At 42.4% G+C, this 19,928-nt stretch overlaps 1 protein-coding gene across 1 annotated transcript in view; it reads left to right on the forward strand.

Moving 5' to 3' along the window:
- The window catches only part of LOC137422054 (uncharacterized), a 108,797-nt gene that overhangs the window by 62,934 nt on the left and 25,935 nt on the right, over nt 1–19,928 (forward strand). Inside the window, exons 5-10 of the mRNA XM_068108786.2 lie at nt 614–716; nt 3,360–3,387; nt 4,426–4,485; nt 4,966–5,159; nt 6,327–6,540; nt 18,663–18,730. Of these exons, the coding sequence (XP_067964887.2) occupies nt 614–716; nt 3,360–3,387; nt 4,426–4,485; nt 4,966–5,159; nt 6,327–6,540; nt 18,663–18,730 (667 nt within the window). The remainder of the gene's footprint in view (nt 1–613; nt 717–3,359; nt 3,388–4,425; nt 4,486–4,965; nt 5,160–6,326; nt 6,541–18,662; nt 18,731–19,928) is intronic.

The following is a 19,928-nucleotide window of genomic DNA, read 5'->3' on the forward strand; positions in this document are numbered from 1 at the left end:
TGAGATATCCTGCCATGTATCGTTTTTGGCCCTATCTCCCAATGGTGAAGAATCACTTCAAAAATTAAATAATTCTCCTATCCGAATCCAAATTCAGATCTTCACCAAAATTGAATCGAATCGTCCTTGTCAGAGATCTAACCTCTCCACCAAGATTCGTCGAAATCCGTCCATAACTTTTTGAGATATCCTGCTACGTATCGTTTTTGGTCCCATCTCCCAATGGTGAAGAATGACTTTAAAAATTCTAGTAGCCGAATCCGGATCTTCAGCAAAATTTAATCATTTCGTCCTTGTCACATACGCTACGTCTCTGCGAAATTTCGTCCGAATCCGTCCACAACTTTTTGAGATTTTTCGTTCACAGACAAACAGACAGACAGACAGACAGGGGTGAAAACATAACCTCCATGCACCTTTGGTGGCGCAGGTAATTAGCACCAAATCATTAAAACAGCAGTGTATTGGAATATTGCGATCGAGGAAAACATTGCACCAGTGCTTAAGGTACTGAGTCCTTGTCTCCTACCCCATGAAAGTGCAGTTATTTCCTCACTTGCGTACTGTGAAAATGATTGTGTGTACAACTTGTGTGCCCTGCATGGGAATTCAGACTGGAGGTGGAACTAATCGGCCTGCAGAAGGAGCAGGACGAATGGGCAACACGAGAACATGAGCTGGGCCAGAAGATTCGAGAAGCACAAAACACTGAGGAGGTTATACGTACAATCATGATGCTGTCTGTCTCAATGTTCCCATCTCCATCTTTGATATCGTTAACCACATAAGCAACAACACTTTGCTCCAAAATGTGATTGTGGTGGAATTTCGGTGGAAAATATTCATTCATCCAGCCCAATTCCCACGATACTTTATGACTGTGATCCAATCCACGCCCATTATTACACCTGTGCACGTGTGACTCTGTCCAGTGAAATATGACCTTCGGTCTTTATCCGTGTTGTACAGGGTGGGCCATAAAAAGGGACAACATTTGATCATCCTGGGATTTTCTTAGCAATAAGGTTGTGAGTAAATTTTAAATTTCCTTATCATTTCCTCTGACGCCTAGTTTTTTCCTTTAGGTTTTTTAATATATATATATATATATATATATATATATATACACAAGATCGAGGCTCGTGTAAGAGCTAACATCAATCACAAAAAGACAAACTGACACATAAAACATACAATAAAGGGAGCGGGAGACAAGATGGGGAGAGAGAGGGAAGCACACAAGCACAACAACAGAGAGCAGGGACAACGGAAGATCTGTGGGAGGGAGGGGGCTTGGGGGAGGATGCATGGGGAGGCGGGTGGGAAAGGTATAAAACTCATGGACATTGCTAGAACTTCCAGGAAAGAAAAGTCGGGATTTCCCCAAAAAAAAATTTAAAAAATAATAATGGGGCAATTCGGAGTATCTGGTGTTAGTTTCCAAGCGATTGTTGAAGCTATTCAGAAACACATGGAGAGAGGTCCACGTGGACCAACAAGACTACTCTCGGCTGAAACAGGAACCGCTGCACACAGTGCGATGAATACTGAAGGAAGACATTTGGCTTTTTCCTTACTAAATCCAGCTTTTCCAGGAAGATAGTATCAATGATCACGGAAGATGGAATTAATTTTAACTGCTTTTCTGAAGCATCATATAACAGTAACTAGAATGGCACTCGATTGAGCGCATACCTCTACCAAGCTGAACAGTTAATGTTTTGTATCCCACTGATAGGCCGGAGCTGGATTCGGACCTGAACCAAAATATAATCGCTTCTTCTTGTCACCGAACCAACTCTTCCTCCAAGTTTAGTCATAACTCGTCCATAACATTTTTAAACAATATGTTATATATCGCTTTTGGCCCGATGTCTCAATGGTGAAGAATCACTTAAAATTAAATAATTATCGTATCCGAATGCATATTCAAATCTTCACCAAAATCAAATCGATTAGTCCACCCAATCTGTCCACCAAGTTTCGTCCAAATCCGTCAACAACTTTTTGAGATATCCTGCTATGTATCGTTTTTGGCCCGATCTCCCAATGGTGAAGAATCACTTTAAAAATTCTAGTAGCCGGATCCGAATCCGGATCTTCACCAAAATCTAATAATTTCGTCCTCGTCACATACGCTACATCTCTGCCAAATTTCGTCCGAGTTCGTCCACATGTTTTTGAGATATTTTGTTCACAAACAAACAAATGAAAAATCACTCAAAGAGCGACACTTGGCAAAAGAGAACAAAGCAGAATGGCACTCAGTAGAGCATCCTTTGACCTCACAAATAATTGGGGGTTCAATTCAGTTAGCTGGTATGAAAATCCAATTCAAATTTCAAGTCAATCGGATGAAAATTGAGGCTTTTAGAAATTTGAAAAAAGTGGCTGACCTTTGGCCTATATTGACCTTTTGGCCTACGCTGATCTCAAAAATTGTTGGTGGTTGAATTCAGTGAGCTGATATGTAAATCACATTAAAATTCCAAGTCAATTGGATGAAAATTGAGGATTTTAGAAATTTGAAATTGTTGTTGACCTTTGTTGACCTTTGTTGACCCCAGGTACTCCGAATTGCCCCATTATTTTAAAATTATTATTATTATTATTTTTAATCCCGACTTATTTCTTTCCTGGAAGTTCTAGCAGTGTCCATGTGTTTTATACCTTTCCCACACCCCCCCCCCCCCCCGCCTTCCCATGCATCCTCCCCCAAGCCCTCTCCCTCCCACAGATCTTCCGTTGTCCCTGCTCTCTGCTGCTGTGCTTGTGTGCTTCCCTCTCTCTCCCCATCTTGTCCCCCGCTCCCTTCATTGTATGTTTTATGTGATGTTGACCTTTTGACCTCAAAAATATATAGGATTTTGTCGAACCACGAACTCCACCATTTGGTGAAGTTTCGTTAAGATCGGTTTAAAATTGTGACCTGTAGGCAACTATAAGTGAGCGGACAGACAAACACACAAACACACACAAATCGCAGTGATAAACATACTTGCAAACAAAAAAAAAAATTTGGGCCAAGTAACAGACAAATGGACAGACATGGGTAAAAACATAACCTCCATCCACCTTTGGTGGCGGAAGTAAAAAAATAATTTAATATCTCTCACTAGCGTCGAGTTATGAGTTTTACTTTTATTTACCTTTTTTATGGTCTACTCTGTATGTGCACTGGAAAGAGCTGAGATCTAAAATCCGTTATTGTTGCTTACACATTGTATCGATATTCCCTTACAAAAGGTGGCGATTTGTTCTGACATCAATGACGTGCACTAATATTCCATCAAATCAATTATAACTTCGGAAAAGAATATATGTGCATCAAGAGTGATACTTTTTTTCTCTTTCTGCAGAGTTTATCCCAAAGCAGCCAACTGACAGGTGAGGAGCGGCTTCGGGAGAGCATGTATTACACCTGTCGGTAATGTTCAAGCTGCACCAGTGAAACCCTGGGAAACTTTTCCTTACAATTACCTGAACAGGACCAGACAAGTAACTACTGAATTGTCAGTGAAAATAGCACGGGCCTGGACACTGGCACTCTGGATTGGCCATTTCCAAAGCACAATAAACTATGTCTTTATTTGTTCACTTGTTTATGACCTTATAGTATCTCTATGGGGTTGATAGGATGGCCTGGAGGTACGCACACTCGCCTCTGAGCTGTCTGGCCTGGGTTTGAATCCTGACCCAGCTACAAATTGTCATCCAACAGCGACAACTCTAAATAAATAATTAAATTATTGCTATAAATTGTCAGCAATAATTAATTTCAATAATTAATTAATAATAATTGTGTAGAATTAATTATTCAACAATTAATTATGAGTATAATTAATTATTAAATTAATTATTTAATTATTAGGTTAAATTAATAATTAAATTTTAAATTTAAATTATTAATTAATAAATAATTATTTAGTAATTACATTTAAATTATTATTTATTATTAATTATTTAATTATTAATTATTAAATTAATAATTTATTATTATTTCATTAAATTAATTTACTTAATTATTATTTAATAATTAATTAAATAATTAATTATTAAATAATAATAACAATAATATTTCAACAATAATTAATAATAATTGTCAATATATATAATTGTATAAATTGACGGCTATAAATTGTCAGCTCTAAATTGGAGCATCTTCCGATGGATGTTAAACTGGATGATCGGCTTCCAGAGAGGGACAGGAAGCAAGTAGATGCAAAACTTCTAAAGCAAGGATGAGCTCGGCTCGAATATAGATTCCCGGGTAAGAAAAAACAAAAAAAACCCAACGGGAGAATCGCTTTGTACAAATTTGTACAAATACAAATACAAATAAATTCAGCTTTGTACAAATAAATTCAGCTCTGTTGGCACAAAGCTAATTGTCGTCCCTTTCCGCCCTCATCATATCTTTAGCAGTCAAAGAGGAAACACCAGAGTCTGAGCAGGCCAGCTCCCTTGGGACTAATGAGAGTTCCGGTAAGCCCTCGGTTCCGCTTCCGAAGCAAGGTTTGCAGGTCAAACTTCCATCACACACTCCAATTGTTTTCTTTTCATGAGTACCGTAGGTCAGTGTTCCCCTACATTGATAGATATAATAACACATCTTCCACTACCCCCACCCCCCAAAGATTTAGGTGGGCACTTGCCCTTCCTCTCCCACACTTCTGGCACCCTTGTCAAGGGAGTAGGGAAACTTTTCAAAATGTCTGCCATACTTACATCCTTTTTTAAATAGATGGTCCTTTCCTAAAATTATGAATAATAATGTGTTTATGCAGCATGCACACACACACAGACACACACTCAAATGCTATTTCATTCTACTCAGCACTCACCAAGCCCTTAAAGGTAGCCCACACATGGTCAAAGTAAAATATTTGTAAATGCTTCTTCCTCCTCATTGTTTTCTCAGCATTTCCAAACACCTAATTTCACATCTTTTCTCTTGTTTTCTAGTGGTGCTTACTACAACAGTCAGGGTCGAACGTCAGGTGTGCACTGAAATCAAGACGTACTCATCAGGAGAGCGCTCTATCGAGGATGGGGGCTCATTGAGTGGAGGATCAACAGCAGGTCAAACACGGACTGGTAGCACTTCCCCTGGACCAGCAGCAGTCTCTGGCGACACAACAGGTGAAGATGATCAAAAGGTAAGAAACGCACACTCACCTCGAAGGTGTGTAGCCTGGGTTTCAATCCCGACCCAGCTATAAACCGTCGTCCCGGTGTTCCATCAATGCGTGCGTCGTTCCTGGAATGGACGTTAAACTGGGTGTCCTGTCTGCCTACATTAGTCGGTAGATGTTAAGGGTCACATGGTGTCCTTTTTTTTTTTTGTATACAAGATGGAGGCTCGTGTAAGAGCTAACATTAATGACAAAAAACAAACGGACACATAAGACGAAATAGAGGGAGCGAGAGACAAGATGGGGACAGAGGGGGAAGCACACAAGTACAACATTTGAGAGCAGGGACATCGGGAGATCTGTGGGAGGGAGAGGGCTTGGGGGTAGGAGGCATGGGAAGGTGGGGGTTTGGGTAAAAAAAAAAAACACATGGACACTGCGAGGACTTCCAGGAAAGAAGTTGGTATTTCAAAAAAAGTGGATCTGGGGTGAATTAACGGAGGTAGAAAAGATCAAGGTTTTGGATGGGGGAAGATAAGAGATGGTGGTGAACAGCTGTTTTAAAGACCTGGAGGGTGGAGTGGGATTGAAGAGAGTGAGGGAGTTTGTTCCAGAGGCGGGAGAAAAAGACGAATGAAAGAGTGAAGGTGAGCAGAGAGTCTTGATTTTGGCAGTTTAACCACAAGAGGGTTGCTGGCAGATCTTGTGCGACCTGTAGGAGTATTTGGGGGACAGAGCACAGACAGAGCAGGGGGAGCAAGGCCGGAGAGGAGTCGGTAGAAGACTACAAACAGGGACTTTGTGAAGAGTGGATGAGCTATCGCCAGCACCATGAACAAATTACAAATTCTAGTCCTAACTTACAGGGGACATTGCATCAGCAGCACAGCCTCTCAGCCAATAATGCTACCCGGCAGTCTAGGGCAAAATACAAAAGAAGAAGAATCTGTTTCTAGAGCACCAGCGTGACAGTTTGTAGTCGGTTCAATGCATTGTCACGAATCAAACAACTTAACCACAAATATACTAGATGTCGATGCACATGTTATATGTCTAAAAAAAGATGAACACCAAAATCTTGGTTACTCGGCAAATTAATCTGATTAAATGAGCCATTTTTTATTTGCCTCGTGCCATCTCTCATGTGGGTTCTTTACTAACCCGATCTATCCCTTCGTTTCCCGCCACAAGACTGTCACGTTGGTGTTTGCGGGCTACAAAGATGCGGGACCGGTCACCGAGGTGCAGGACGATGGACCAATCAGAGCGGAGCTCGTAATGATCGACGGCGGGGCAGGTGGCTCTCCTCCCGCCGTTGCCGTGCAGGATGGAGCCAAGACCGAAGGCGTCCCTGCAGAGACCGGAGAGGACGGTGGTGAAGGTGTGGTCGCTTTGACGATGGAAGGTACCAAGTCACCCAAAGGGAGGCGTCGTTGCTGTTTGGTCATGTGATGTGTGGACCTCACCGGTTTGGTGTCCCTGGGCTTGGGCAGGGAACGAGGCTTCTCATTGGAAACCTAGGTCAGCTCAGGTCTGATTTCCAAGAGCAGCTGATTTTATTCCATGCTCCATGTCGTACAAAAGCACGACACGATTAATCACCTGGAGTTCTGTGTCGATTTGAGATTTTCCAGGTTTTTAAGGATTGGAAAACTATGGTAAATGTAACGAAGGGTTTATGGTGCTGAGGAGTGCAGGTTACGACCATCGGTGATGTCACAGATCCACTGAGTAATTTTGGGAAGAGCATCATGGGAATTGAGGGGGGGTGTTAAAAGGACACGATGATTGATCGGGAAGTTATGTAATTGCTGTGACTGGGAACGACTGAAGAAACGGATCAAAATTCCTGTGAAGTTCATGAAACGGTGATGTGTGATGTGGGTGAGAAGGTTGACTGTCAGTGCGTTTACTATTATATGCTTGTGTGCAGTGAGCCAGTGGCGTTTGTGAGCGTGTTGTGGTAAATAATGGTTACTCGGTCAATGCCGCACAACCAGTAACCCAAAGAAGCCTCTCGTTTTAAATCCCGCTTGGGTTCAGACAAATCATCTGCCAGCAAATCATCCGTTCAGACACCGCATCCTTACCAGTGCACCCAGAGCATACACCGTGCCCCCATAAGAGTGACGTAGCAACAATTTCATTCATCCGATGGGACTTATGATAGAATAGCAGAGATATGGACTCGTGTGACAACATTTCATCCTTTCCCTCAACCTTAATTTGTACCCACTTGAGGCGGATTTGGACGAGTCCAACCCTTATCCCGGAAACCCATGGAAGGAGAGCGGTACACTTTACATTTTATTGTTTGGTGTCACATTCGAAACATTTGGACTAATCTGCAGATTTAGGCTTGGGAAGCTTGTTCGGCTTTTATCAAACCGGACAACGGAAAGGGCGAGGGATAATTTGCACCCACCTTGAGGCGGATTTGGTTGAGTCCAAACCTTATCCCAGAAACCCATAGAAGGAAAGCGGTACACTTTACCTTTTATTGTTTGGTGTCACATTCGAAACATTTAGACTAATCTGCAGATTTAGGCTTGGGAAGCTTGTTCAGCTTTTATCAAACCGGACAACGGAAAGGGCGAGGGATAATTTTCACCCACCTTGAGGCGGATTTGGTTGAGTCCAACCCTTGTCCCAAAAACCCATAGAAGGAAAGCGGTACACTTTACCTTTTATTGTTTGGTGTCACATTCGAAACATTTAAACTAATCTGCAGATTTAGGCTTGGGAAGCTTGTTCGGCTTTTATCAAACCGGACAACAGAAAGGGCGAGGGATAATTTGCACCCACCTTGAGGCAGATTTGGTTGAGTCCAACCCTTGTCCCAGAAACCCATAGAAGGAAAGCGGTACACTTTACCTTTTATTGTTTGGTGTCACATTCGAAACATTTAGACTAATCTGCAGATTTAGGCTTGGGAAGCTTGTTCGGCGTTTATCAAACCGGACAATGGAAAGGGCGAGGGATAATTTTCACCCACCTTGAGGCAGATTTGGTTGAGTCCAACCCTTGTCCCAGAAACCCATAGAAGGAAAGCGGTACACTTTACCTTTTATTGTTTGGTGTCACATTCGAAACATTTAGACTAATCTGCAGATTTAGGCTTGGGAAGCTTGTTCGGCGTTTATCAAACCGGACAACGGAAAGGGCGAGGGATAATTTTCACCCACCTTGAGGCGGATTTGGTTGAGTCCAAACCTTATCCCGGAAACCCATGGAAGGAGAGCGGTGCACTTTACGTTTTATTGTTTGGTGTCACATTCGAAACATTTAGACTAATTGCAGATTTAGGCTTGGGAAGCTTATTCGGCTTTTATCAAAACCGGACAACGGAATGGGCGAGGGATGTTTTTGTGTCGTGAAGCGTTGGGATTTAAGTTTGAGTAAACCGGAAATCTTTTTGCGTGATGGCGTTTCCAATTTACCAATCCCTATCTGTCGGATTGCGTCATGGGATTGGCTACTAGTTACCAATACGGGGGGAGGAATGACACAGGGTCAAGACCCGAGCTTTGCTCGAACTCGGCCTTCCCGTCCAAATGAATGCAGTCTCATACAAATCAGAGTCCGATGCACCATATCAAAAGAGCTCGTTTCAAGTGGCCCTTTTATTTCAATTTTAATGGGATTTATCCAGACCTACACATGCATAGGCCTTGTCAGACTGCCATTCTAATTGACAAATACATTTTTCCTTTCAGATGACCAGTTTATGATAGCTGGTGAAGTTTATGGCCCTTTTTAATGTAGTTTTAATTGTCTTTTTTTAAAACCGTTTTTCTCTTTCACGTTTTTGTTTTTAATCTCCTTTTTTACTCTACAAATTTACAAATTTTCGCTTTTAGCGAAAGTACGTAGGTTTTTAATATCATGGTGGACCTGAGTGGCCTGAAGTGCGGGAGACCACTTCCTCTCGATTTCAGAAATTTGTCAAGCTCAGCACACCTCTGCGTTATGGCCACAACAAAACGCCCTGTACACACAATAGGTCAGCTTAATTGCTCCTCCCTTGCATCGTAGAGCATCGATCCTACGCCGGTGACTCTTCTCACATAACGTAACCTCAATATATTGCATTTCGACTTTGCTGCAGCCTAGGCCTAGCATCACATTATTACATTGTGGTTTTGAGATACCTTTCTCTCTCTCTCTCTCTCTCTCTCTCTCTCTCTCTCTCTCTCGCTCTCGCTCTATCTCTCGCTCTATCTCTCGCCCTCTCTATCTCCCACTCTCTCTATCTCTCGCTCTCTCTATCTCTCACTCTCTCTCGGTCGGTCTCTCTCGGTCGATCTCTCTCGGTCGATCTCTCTCTCAATCTCTCACTCTCGATCTCCCTCTCTCGATCTCCCTCTCTAGATCTCTCTCTCTCGATCTCCCTCTCTCGATCTCTCTCTCTTGATCTCTCTCTCTCGATCTCTCTCTCTCGATCTCCCTCTCTCGATCTCCCTCTCTCGATCTCCCTCTCTCGATCTCTCTCTCTCGATCTCCCTCTCTCGATCTCTCTCTCTCGATCTCCCTCTCTTGATCTCTCTCTCTCGATCTCCCTCTCTCGATCTCTCTCTCTCGATCTCCCTCTCTCGATCTCCCTCTCTTGATCTCTCTCTCTCGATCTCCCTCTCTCGATCTCTCTCTCTCGATCTCCCTCTCTCGATCTCTCTCCCTCAATCTCTCTCTCTCTCTCGATCTCTCTCTCTCTCTCTCTCTCTCGATCTCTCTCTCTCTCTCTCGATCTCACTCTCTCGATCTCCCTCTCTCTCTCTCTCGATCTCCCTCTCTCGATCTCTCTCCCTCAATCTCTCTCTCTCTCTCTCTCTCTCTCTCTCTCTCTCTCTCACTCTCTCTCTCTCTCTCTCTATCTCTCTCTCTCTCTCTCTCTCTCTCTCTCTCTCTCTCACAATCTCTCGATCTCTCTCTCTCTCTCTCTCTCTCTCTCGATCTCTCTCTCGATCTCTCTCTCGATCTCTCTCTCTCTCGCTCGCTCTATCTCGGTCTCTCTCGCTCTCTCTATCTCGGGCTCTCTCGCTCTCTGTCTCTCTCACTCTCTAACTCTCGCTCTCTCTATCTCTCGCTCTCTCTATCTCTCGCTCTCTCTCTCTCTCGCTCTCTCGCTCTCTCTCTCGCTCTCTCTCTCACCCTCTCGCTCTCTCTATCTCTCACTCTCTCTATCTCTCTCTCTCTCTCTCTCTCTCTCTCTCACTCTCTCTATCTCGGTCTCTCTCGCTCTCTCTATCTCGGTCTCTCTCGCTCTCTCTATCTCGGGATCTCTCGCTCTCTATCTCTCTCACTCTCTCTCTCTCTCTCGCTCTCTCTATCTCGGTCTCTCTCGCTCTCTCTATCTCGGGATCTCTCGCTCTCTGTCTCTCTCACTCTCTCTATCTCTCGCTCTCTCTCGCTCTCTCTCGCTCTCTCTCTCTCTCTCTCTCTCGCTCTCTCTCTCTCGCTCTCTCTATCTCGGTCTCTCTCGCTCTCTCTATCTCGGTCTCTCTCGCTCTCTCTATCTCGGGATCTCTCGCTCTCTGTCTCTCTCACTCTCTCTATCTCTCGCTCTCTCTCGCTCTCTCTCTCTCTCACTCTCTCTATCTCTCGCTCTCTCTCGCTCTCTCTCTCTCTCTCTCTCTCGCCCTCCGCGCTCTCGCTCTATCTCTCGCTCTCTCTATCTATTGCTCTCTCTCTCTCTCCCTCTCTCCTCCTCTCCCTCTCTCCTCCCCACTCTCTCTTTCTGTTACACAACCCACCATAGCTCCACAATCTTCGGCCGTCTTTCCACTACTGTTAAATCACAGCCTCAAAAGCCTATCCTCCCTGTGTTGCACCGAGACCGACATGTTTATACTACATCTTTCTGTTACACTGCAGTTTAGACCTTCAGTTCATACATCACACCGTGGCCTGTACCACTCTCTTATTGCACCGACGCCTCTGGGCCAGTTGCCCTAAATTTTTACATGGGCTGAGAATTGATGAGCCCTGAGATATTTTAAGTACCGTACATTTTGGATTCTTATTTCTCAGTAAAGTTTTATTTTGTTGTCCACTTTAGCGAATAATTCTCCAGAAGCCTTTACTGTTCCCGTAGACCAAATTTAAAGGTAACCATGTTGTTCACTTTGCTATTTTCGAAGGAAACAATAATGCCGGATGCATTCCGTAAAAAACAAAATTATAATTGAGATAAACTATCTTCAGTGTATACACAAAGGCTATTCGGGAGAGGCCTGAAGGTTCGACACCTGGGGTTTTAACGCTTCCCTTAGTTGTATTCGCAGTTATGGTCTCTTTTTATGCTACACAATGAGCCTGTAGAGGTTTGCGGTGATGAAGGATGTGAGGAACACATGTTGAACAGACACAAGACTCTTCTCCAGTGAAGGTCTTGTGTCGTCGTCCGTGTGAGCGTTTTACTACATTGCACATGTCTGGGGTACGCTGGGATTGCCATAAGGATACGTGACCAATTATTTTCACAGTGTGATGTAAAAATGCAGTGGAAATCCATGCGGAGGATGTGAGTGCGTGTGGGTGTGTGTATGTGTGCGTGTGTGTGTGTGTGTGCTGTAGTCAATGTGCATTTGATGTTGGTAAACGATGAAAAGTCGTCCTTACGGTGCTTTCCTTGTTACTCATATATTAATATTGTGCCTGTGCTGTGGCCTTTGAACTGACGATGTCTGCCTGTTAATAAACTCACTTCACCACCTTTCTCTGCTGTCTGCCTGTCTATCTCTCTCTCTTTCCTGCTATTAACATTACTCTGCTTGATACTGTGTTTACGGCATCTAATCTTGTACTCACACCCCCAACACCGGCCTTTTTTAGGCCCAAGCTTCCTGCTGGCCTCCTTGTCCACTTGGTGCTTCTGTTGTGCTTACCTTTTTAGTTAACAACTCTGTCTTTCACTATCACTAAACTTTCCATCAAACTAATGGCAATATGATTGCAACTTTTACTGCACAATGATACAATTTCTGATGTTTTAACACAGAAAGAGGTTCAGGTATGTCTTCGCGCTTGTGCCTGACTTAGTGGCCTTTGCAACCAACAAGAGTCATGAACGCAGTCAAAGAACACAAAATGTCAGTAAAGGGGCCATCTATTTAATATGTGTGTAAATATAACAATATGTGAAGCCTCCAATGGAATTGCCTGCAAAACCTAATACCATATTGCCAGTGTCCTCTGCAATTTCCCAGGTCATGGGGACAAAAAATAGTCCCTGCACCTTTCCCTCTAAGCAATTCTCTGTATGTATGTAATGTGTAAATCTGAAAATGATAGGAAAACAAAAGAGTCCATAGAACACCTTACCCTGCGCCGTTTTGGAATACAAGAACATGGGCGGGGTCTACGAGTGGCAAATTTGATTGGTCGTGATGAGATAAAGTGCCGTAACATTTGTCCCCGAACTGCAAAACGGAAGGGTTTTTGAAAGTGCTAAAAGGTGATTTGTGTTCTACAGTGTTCTTGTATATTAATTTACTTGAAATAAAGTGAAGATTATAAGGGTTGTAGGAAAACAGTCGGAAGTTTACCGCCATTGGTGCACCATCTTTTACACCACCTTATTTAACACTTTACATTAGCACTTCGTGCCTGTTATTTGAGCCTTTTTTGACATTGTTAAAAGCTGCAAGTTTCCGGTTTGGAATGAGTTTCAATGCTGTTTGACTGCCAGACAAACAGAATAAATAGCACCGCAAAGCAGGCGTAACCCCTCAGCCCATGCATGGTGGAAACCAATTTCAAGATGGCTGCCGTGGCGGCCATATTGAAAATCGCGGCGCGCCCATTTTCGAAAGGAACCTTCCTCTACTCAACCCTAACACACACTGCAAAAATGGATTTAATCGGACAAGCCGTTCTGCTTGAAATTGACGGAAACCAATTTCAAGATGGCTGCCGTGGCTGCCATATTGAAAATCGCAGCGCGCCCATTTTCGAAAGGAACCTTCTTCTACTCAACCCCAACACACACTGCAAAAATGGATTTCATCGGACAAGCCGTTCTGCTCGAAATTGACGGAAACCAAAAGTTGACGGATGCCCGGATGGCTGCCGTGGCGGCCAAATTGAAAGTCGCAGCGCGCCCGTTTTCGAAAGGAACCTTCCTCTACTCAACCCCAACACACACTGCAAACATAGATTTAATCGGACAAGCCGTTCTGCTCGAAATTGACGGAAACCAAAAGTTGACGGACGCCCGGGCGCCGCCCGTGACGACAATACCCCTTAGCCCAATTTGGGCTGAGGGGTGAAAATTAAAATCATTATCTCACTCCTCTATGCGCATGCGTGATTGGGACAAATTCATAGGCAAAGTACATTCATATTGTTTTCCGATTGATGTTCTGATTTGTGTTCAATATATAACATTCGATGCACAGATAGACAGACAAAAGTCAAACATTGCTTAACCCCGCTTTTCGCTTCAGGTGCGTGGGATAAAAACTACAACATGAGACTGAGAAAAACTGACCTCAAACAGGGAAATTATGCCATTTGACACAACATTGGCGTGGTTCACTTCCGGGTTAATTTTTGCAACAGCTCTAAACATCAATCTTATTGATGTTTTGCTTAAGTCGAAATAACCCGATCTTGATCAGGGGAACAAACTTGTATAATAATATGAGTGCAATTAACTTCAGCAATGCCGGATACCTCCAGGCTGAAAAGTTTACATTTTGCATCTCACTGATAGGCCGTATCTGGATCCGGAGCTGAACCAAAGTCGAATTGGCTTGTTCTCGTCACCGAGCCAACTCATCCACCAAATTTTGTCATAATCCATCCACAACTTTTTGAGATAGCATGCTCACAGACAAACAGACAGACGGGTGATAGCACAATCTCCTCCACCTTCGTTGGTGGAGGTTATAGATCCGTCAAGATAACAACATAATTCAACTAGAACGGCACTCAGGAGAGAGCATACCTCCACCTGGTTGGCCATATCACTCAATGGTGAAGAATCACTTAAAAAATTAAATAATTCTCGTATCCGAATCCATATTCAGATCTTCACCAAAATCGAATCGATTCTTCCTTGTCAGACACCCAACTGGTCCACCAAGTTTCGTCCAAATCCGTCCACAACTTTTTGAGATATCCTGCTATGTATCATTTTTGGCCCTTTCTCCCAATGGTGGAGAATCACTTTAAAAAATTCGATTACCCGGATTCGAATCCGGATATTCACCAAAATCGAATAATTTCGTCCTTGTCACATACATTACCTCTCTGCCAAATTTCGTCCGAATCTGTCAACAACTTTTTGAGACAAACAAACAAACAGACAGACAGACAGGCGTGAAAACATAACCTCCACCCACTTTGGTGGCGGAGGTAATCAGGGGTGAGGGTGGGACCAATGGGGATGGGAAAAGTCTGACTGGCCCAGGGACATCACCAGTGTTTAAAATAAATAAATATAAATTTTGTTTGCCCTTTTTTTTTTCTTTTTTTTTCGTAGAGGGGCTCCATCATTTTAAAGCTCTGAGCGTCAAAGTAATATGGTGTTGATAGAGTCATGGCATGATGTCAGGCATGATGGAACAAATGGACTCTGCCTGTGTTGAAGTTCTTTATTTAACCCTTGGATGCAGTAATTGGGCCTCGAAGTCCCACAAGGTTTTTTTTGTTGCAAAAACTATGCTGTACAATTTTTTTGGGGGAATGAGCCTCATTTTCACCGACTTCCATGTTGTTACACAAAATTCAGTGACATAAATAAATAAAAAATTCATTCAGGCTCGTGGGAAAATCTTCATTCTTCACTTATAACCCGAAAATCCGACACGAATGCAGGCCTGGGGCCTTCGAGGCCCTGCATAAATGTAGTTGTACTATAATGTTATATCATTATTTTCTTGATATGAGCCTCATTATATGCTCCTATAACTTGGTTACAAATAATTCAGTGACAAAAATATGAAAATTTAAAAACTTTACACGAATACATTCGTGGGGCCTCAGAGGCCCAATGGCTGCTTAGGTGTAGGATTTTTAACAGTTGTGGACATATACATTATAAATAAAAGGATTAGTGAATCATATTTTTTGAGCAAATACTCCTCCATGAGCCTCAACTTTTTAGAGAGAAAAAAGTTGAAAAACCAAGAACAAATTTTTTTTTTAGCAAAAAAAAAAAAATCATTACTTTTATGGGATTCTTCCAACTAATAGGATCAATGATTCACATTTTCTGAGCAAATACACATCCATGAGCATCGAGTTGGATTGAAAAAGGATATGAAAGAAAAAAATCTATAAAAATAAATAAAAATAAATAAATAAATAAACTGTACACGAATACATCCGTTGGGCCTCCGAGGCCCAATAGTTGCGTTTATGTAGGATTTTTGACGCCTGCATCTAAGGGTTAAATAATCACAAGCATGGTCCAGGTCTACAACGGCTGAAAGCGCATGCGTAGTCCAAGCTCCACCCCTCTTCTGGCCTCGGTTATGACGAGACACCGCCAAAGCCATTGTACAATGACATACAAGGAACATGAGCCCATCATTCCTGCACTACATGCACACCAGATAACCATCACCCATCCACACACAAGTTACCTACAAATCCAGCAAATATCCCCTGTATGGCGCTGTACCCTACAATCTCCCATGTTTCTCGCTGTAGGTACCTATCTAATTCCAATTTAAACTTATGTCGTGTTTCTGCTGCCACTACCTTTCCAGAGAGACCATGCCATGCATTAACTACTCTTTGACTGAAAGACCCGTTGCCTTAATACTTTCATAACTCTCATCTTCTTTACTTTAAGACTATGGCCAATATTAGGTGCTTAATATATAACTCAACAACCTACAGGTAGTGGACAAAAAAAAAAAATGGAAACACCTGGGTAAATGACAGACAACAAGCAACTGTTTCCACACAGGTGTGGCCCATGTGTTAATTTAGCAAATAACATCCCCGCATGCTTAGGGTCATGCATAAAAATGCTGCACGGGCCTGGTTGCCTTTAATTGTGGCTGCAAGAGGAGACCTCCCAATGCCCCCATCCACAGAGCCCAATGGTTTGATGAGCATGACACTGATGTTATCCATACGTCATGGCCTTCGGTCAGAAGATCTGAACCAAATCGAGCATTTATGGGATATTCCGGAACGATGCCTGAGACTGCGTTTTCCAATTCCATCAAATGGGTGTGAGTCGATTGACTTTTTCGTGAAGGAATGGTGCCGCATCCCTCCTGCAGAATTCCAGACGATGGTGGACTATATGCCATGGCTCATACAGACCTTGGTGGCCGCACGTGGTGGCCCAACTACCCTATTAAGTGGCTTTACATTGGTGTTTCCATTTTTATGTTCCCTACCTGTAACAGACACGTATGCACTGACATGTAAAGTTATCTCTATCCCCTCCCCACACACTCATAACTCCTTTTACTAACTTTTAACTGATGCATATTCGTTTTTAAATTGTGCTTTAAAGTATACTTAGTTGATTTTTCAAAATGCAAGTTCATATGTTGCATGTTGTCTGAATGAAACACACAAATAAGAGGAAGGGAATGTGGGGATGAAACAGAAAAGGAACAAACCAAACGAGAACGAGCAGGAGTGAAGGAGAGGGGGGAAAATCACAATGACCAGGAAAAGGGAGTGCTTGGGAATGGGGTAATCTGGGGTGGAAAAGATGAGTATGGATGGGGGATGACCGGGGGTAGTGGTGAACCGATGTTCTGATGCCCTGGAAGGAATAATGGGACTGAACAGACTGGAGAAGTTCGTTCCACAGGTGAGAGAAGAGAGGAACAGATGAGTGGAGGAGAGCAGTGACCATGAATTTTGGGAGGTTAAGAAGAGGGTTACTGATAGACCATGTGCACCCTACAGAAACCTGGAAGGGAGAGAGCCAAGAGAGGGCACACACAGGGTGGCACCTAAATATAATTGGTTACCTTGATTGTTTTTGTTTACATCCATGTAATTGCTTTGTATATAATTATTGTATGGCATGTATGGTAGGATGTACATACATGCTTAGCTTGATTACTTTAATACAGGAAGAATGTGACTAGGATATAGAGGATAACTAAACTGATAGATTGTGTGTGTTTGTGATCGTGTGTGTGTGTGTGTGTTTGTGTGTGTGTGTGTGTGTTTGTGTGTGTTTGTGATCGTGTGTGTGTGTGTGTGTGTGTTTGTGATCGTGTGTGTGTGTGTGTGTGTTTGTGATCGTGTGTGTGTGTGTGTGTTTGTGTGTGTGTGTGTGATTGTGTGTGTGTGTGTGTGTGTATGTGTGTGTGTGTGTGTGATTGTGTGTGTTTGTGATCGTGTGTGTGTGTGTGTGTGTGTGTGATTGTGTGTGTTTGTGTGTGTTTGTGATCGTGTGTGTGTGTGTGTGTGTGTGTTTGTGATCATGTGTTTGTAATTGTGTGTGTTTGTGTGTGTGTGTGTGCGTTTGTGATCGTGTGTTTGTGAGTGTGTGTTTGTGTGTGTGTGTGTGTGCGTTTGTGATCGTGTGTGTTTGTGATTGTGTGTGTTTGTGTGTGTGTGTGCGTTTGTGATCGTGTGTGTTTGTGAGTGTGTGTGTTTGTGTGTGTGCGTTTGTGATCGTGTGTGTTTGTGAGTGTGTGTGTTTGTGTGTGTGTGCGTTTGTGATCGTGTGTGTGTGTGTGTTTGTGATCGTGTGTATTTGTGATTGTGTGTGTGTGTTTGTGATCGTGTGTGTGTGTGTGTGTGTGTGTGTGTGTGTGTGTGTGTGTGTGTGTGATCGTGTGTGTTTGTGACCGTGTGTGTGTGTTTGTGAGTGTGTGTTTGTGAGTGTGTGTGTTTGTGATCGTGTGTGTGATCGTGTGTGTGTGTGTGTGTGTGTGTGTGTGTGTGTGTGTGTGTGTGTGTGTGTGTGTGTGTGGGCTGTGCATGTTTGTGTGTGTGTTTACCTTACACAGACAGGACCTTGCAATCTTCATTGGTCACTATAACATTCAAACGCATTTTAAACTGTTCATAAAAATGCAACACGATGCTCGTGAGGTTTCAAAGAAATTGCCGAACTTCCAATAAACCTGAATCGACATTTAATTGACATAAACAATTTAAATTTATCAAGAAAATTCAAAGGAAATACTAAAAAAAAAAAACGCTATATATATATATATATATTGTGCTTTATACTGGTCCTGACAATGTTGTGGTTAATTTGGCCACAACAAACCACAACCCCCTTCCCTGCATGGAAATTATGATCCCACCCAGAACCTCCTCCCCACCTCCATTACAATCACAAGTTTGTACGTTATAAATGGATAGCTCCAGACGTCACTCCAGATGTCACAGAGTATAAATCAATGGCGAATCCGATGAATATCATGAAGTTTACTGAAGTTATTTTATATCCATTCATTTAGTCCATTTTCAGTATATCCATTTTATATCCATTTAGTTATTAATCGAATTAGAAAGTTCCAATTTGTCGAACCGTCGTCTGGTTGTCGTGTGTCCCGGATGTCCCCGCTGTCCCCCACCTCGCTGCAGATCCGGTGGACGGTGCAGACGACGAGCAGGCCAGAAGAGGGAGCCGGCACACCAGCTGTTCACCCCAGGTGGGTAAAGCAAACAAGGAGCTGTTTGGGAATGGATTGCATTAAGTTTGGAGGTGTCTAGGTATGTCACCCTCATCGGGCTGCAGATTATTGTCAAAAAGTGCCTTTAAAATGGCGGAACTGGCAACCAGCTTCCTTCCAGCTACTTTTGGTATTTTTATAAAGTAGGGGCCTTGACAAGTTCACAAACCAAAAATACCCAGAATACCTCTGGGGGAACATGCTTAAATGACGTCATCAAAATGGCTGCCAAAATTGTAAGGTTTGGCATTGTGTACAGGTGCTGACCTCAGTGACGTGGTGTACAGGTGCTGACCTCAGTGACGTGGTGTACAGGTGCTGACCTCAGTGACGTGGTACCTAACCGTTTATATAGTAGTTTTACTGTCAAGAGAAAAAAACATCAGCCTTTTCCTGGGATGAACACCGTTTCATTTGTGGAGAACCAGAGAATAAAAAGAAAGGAATAAAACTTACAGCAGCGAATATGAAGCCAGCAGAAGTTCGTGAGAATGTGCTTACAACAATGGTTCTGATTACAAAATACTTCACCGTGCACTTAGTATTATTCGCAGAGACATAGAAAAATGACAACCAACAACTGAATACCCGCATACCCAAGAGATTGATCTTAATGCATCAGCTGCGTTTAATTTAAATATTATTTAAATATTGTTTAAATATTTAAATTAAATTAATTTAAATGCATTGCATGCATGCATTTAAATTAATTTATTATTTTGAATATTATTTAAATATTGTTTAAATATTTAAATTAAATTAATTTAAATGCATTGCATGCATGCATTTAAATTAATTTATTATTTAAATATTATTTTAAATATTATTAAATATAATGATAATGTTATTTTTAAGTATTATTCAATATTAATATTATTAAATAGAATATTTAAATCAGATGCTAGTATCATTTTATTACAGATCAGGACACAGGGACCCTCAATGTAAAAATAAAATACAAAAACTTAATAAAAATGGAAGCCATCTTGATGACGTCACTTGAACATGTTCCCCCAAGGGGATTCTGGGTATTTTTGGTGTGTGAAGTAGTCAGGGCCCATACTTTATAAAAAATATCAAAATTACCTGGTAGGAAGCTAGTTGCCACTTCACCCTCATTTTCATGCTCAATCTGCAGCCTATCATTATTGATTGGGAACGTGGAAATTACTTCTGT

Source organism: Myxine glutinosa, chromosome 1 (assembly GCF_964187855.1).
Source record: "Myxine glutinosa chromosome 1, kmMyxGlut1.1, whole genome shotgun sequence".
NCBI classification, from domain to species: domain Eukaryota; kingdom Metazoa; phylum Chordata; class Myxini; order Myxiniformes; family Myxinidae; genus Myxine; species Myxine glutinosa.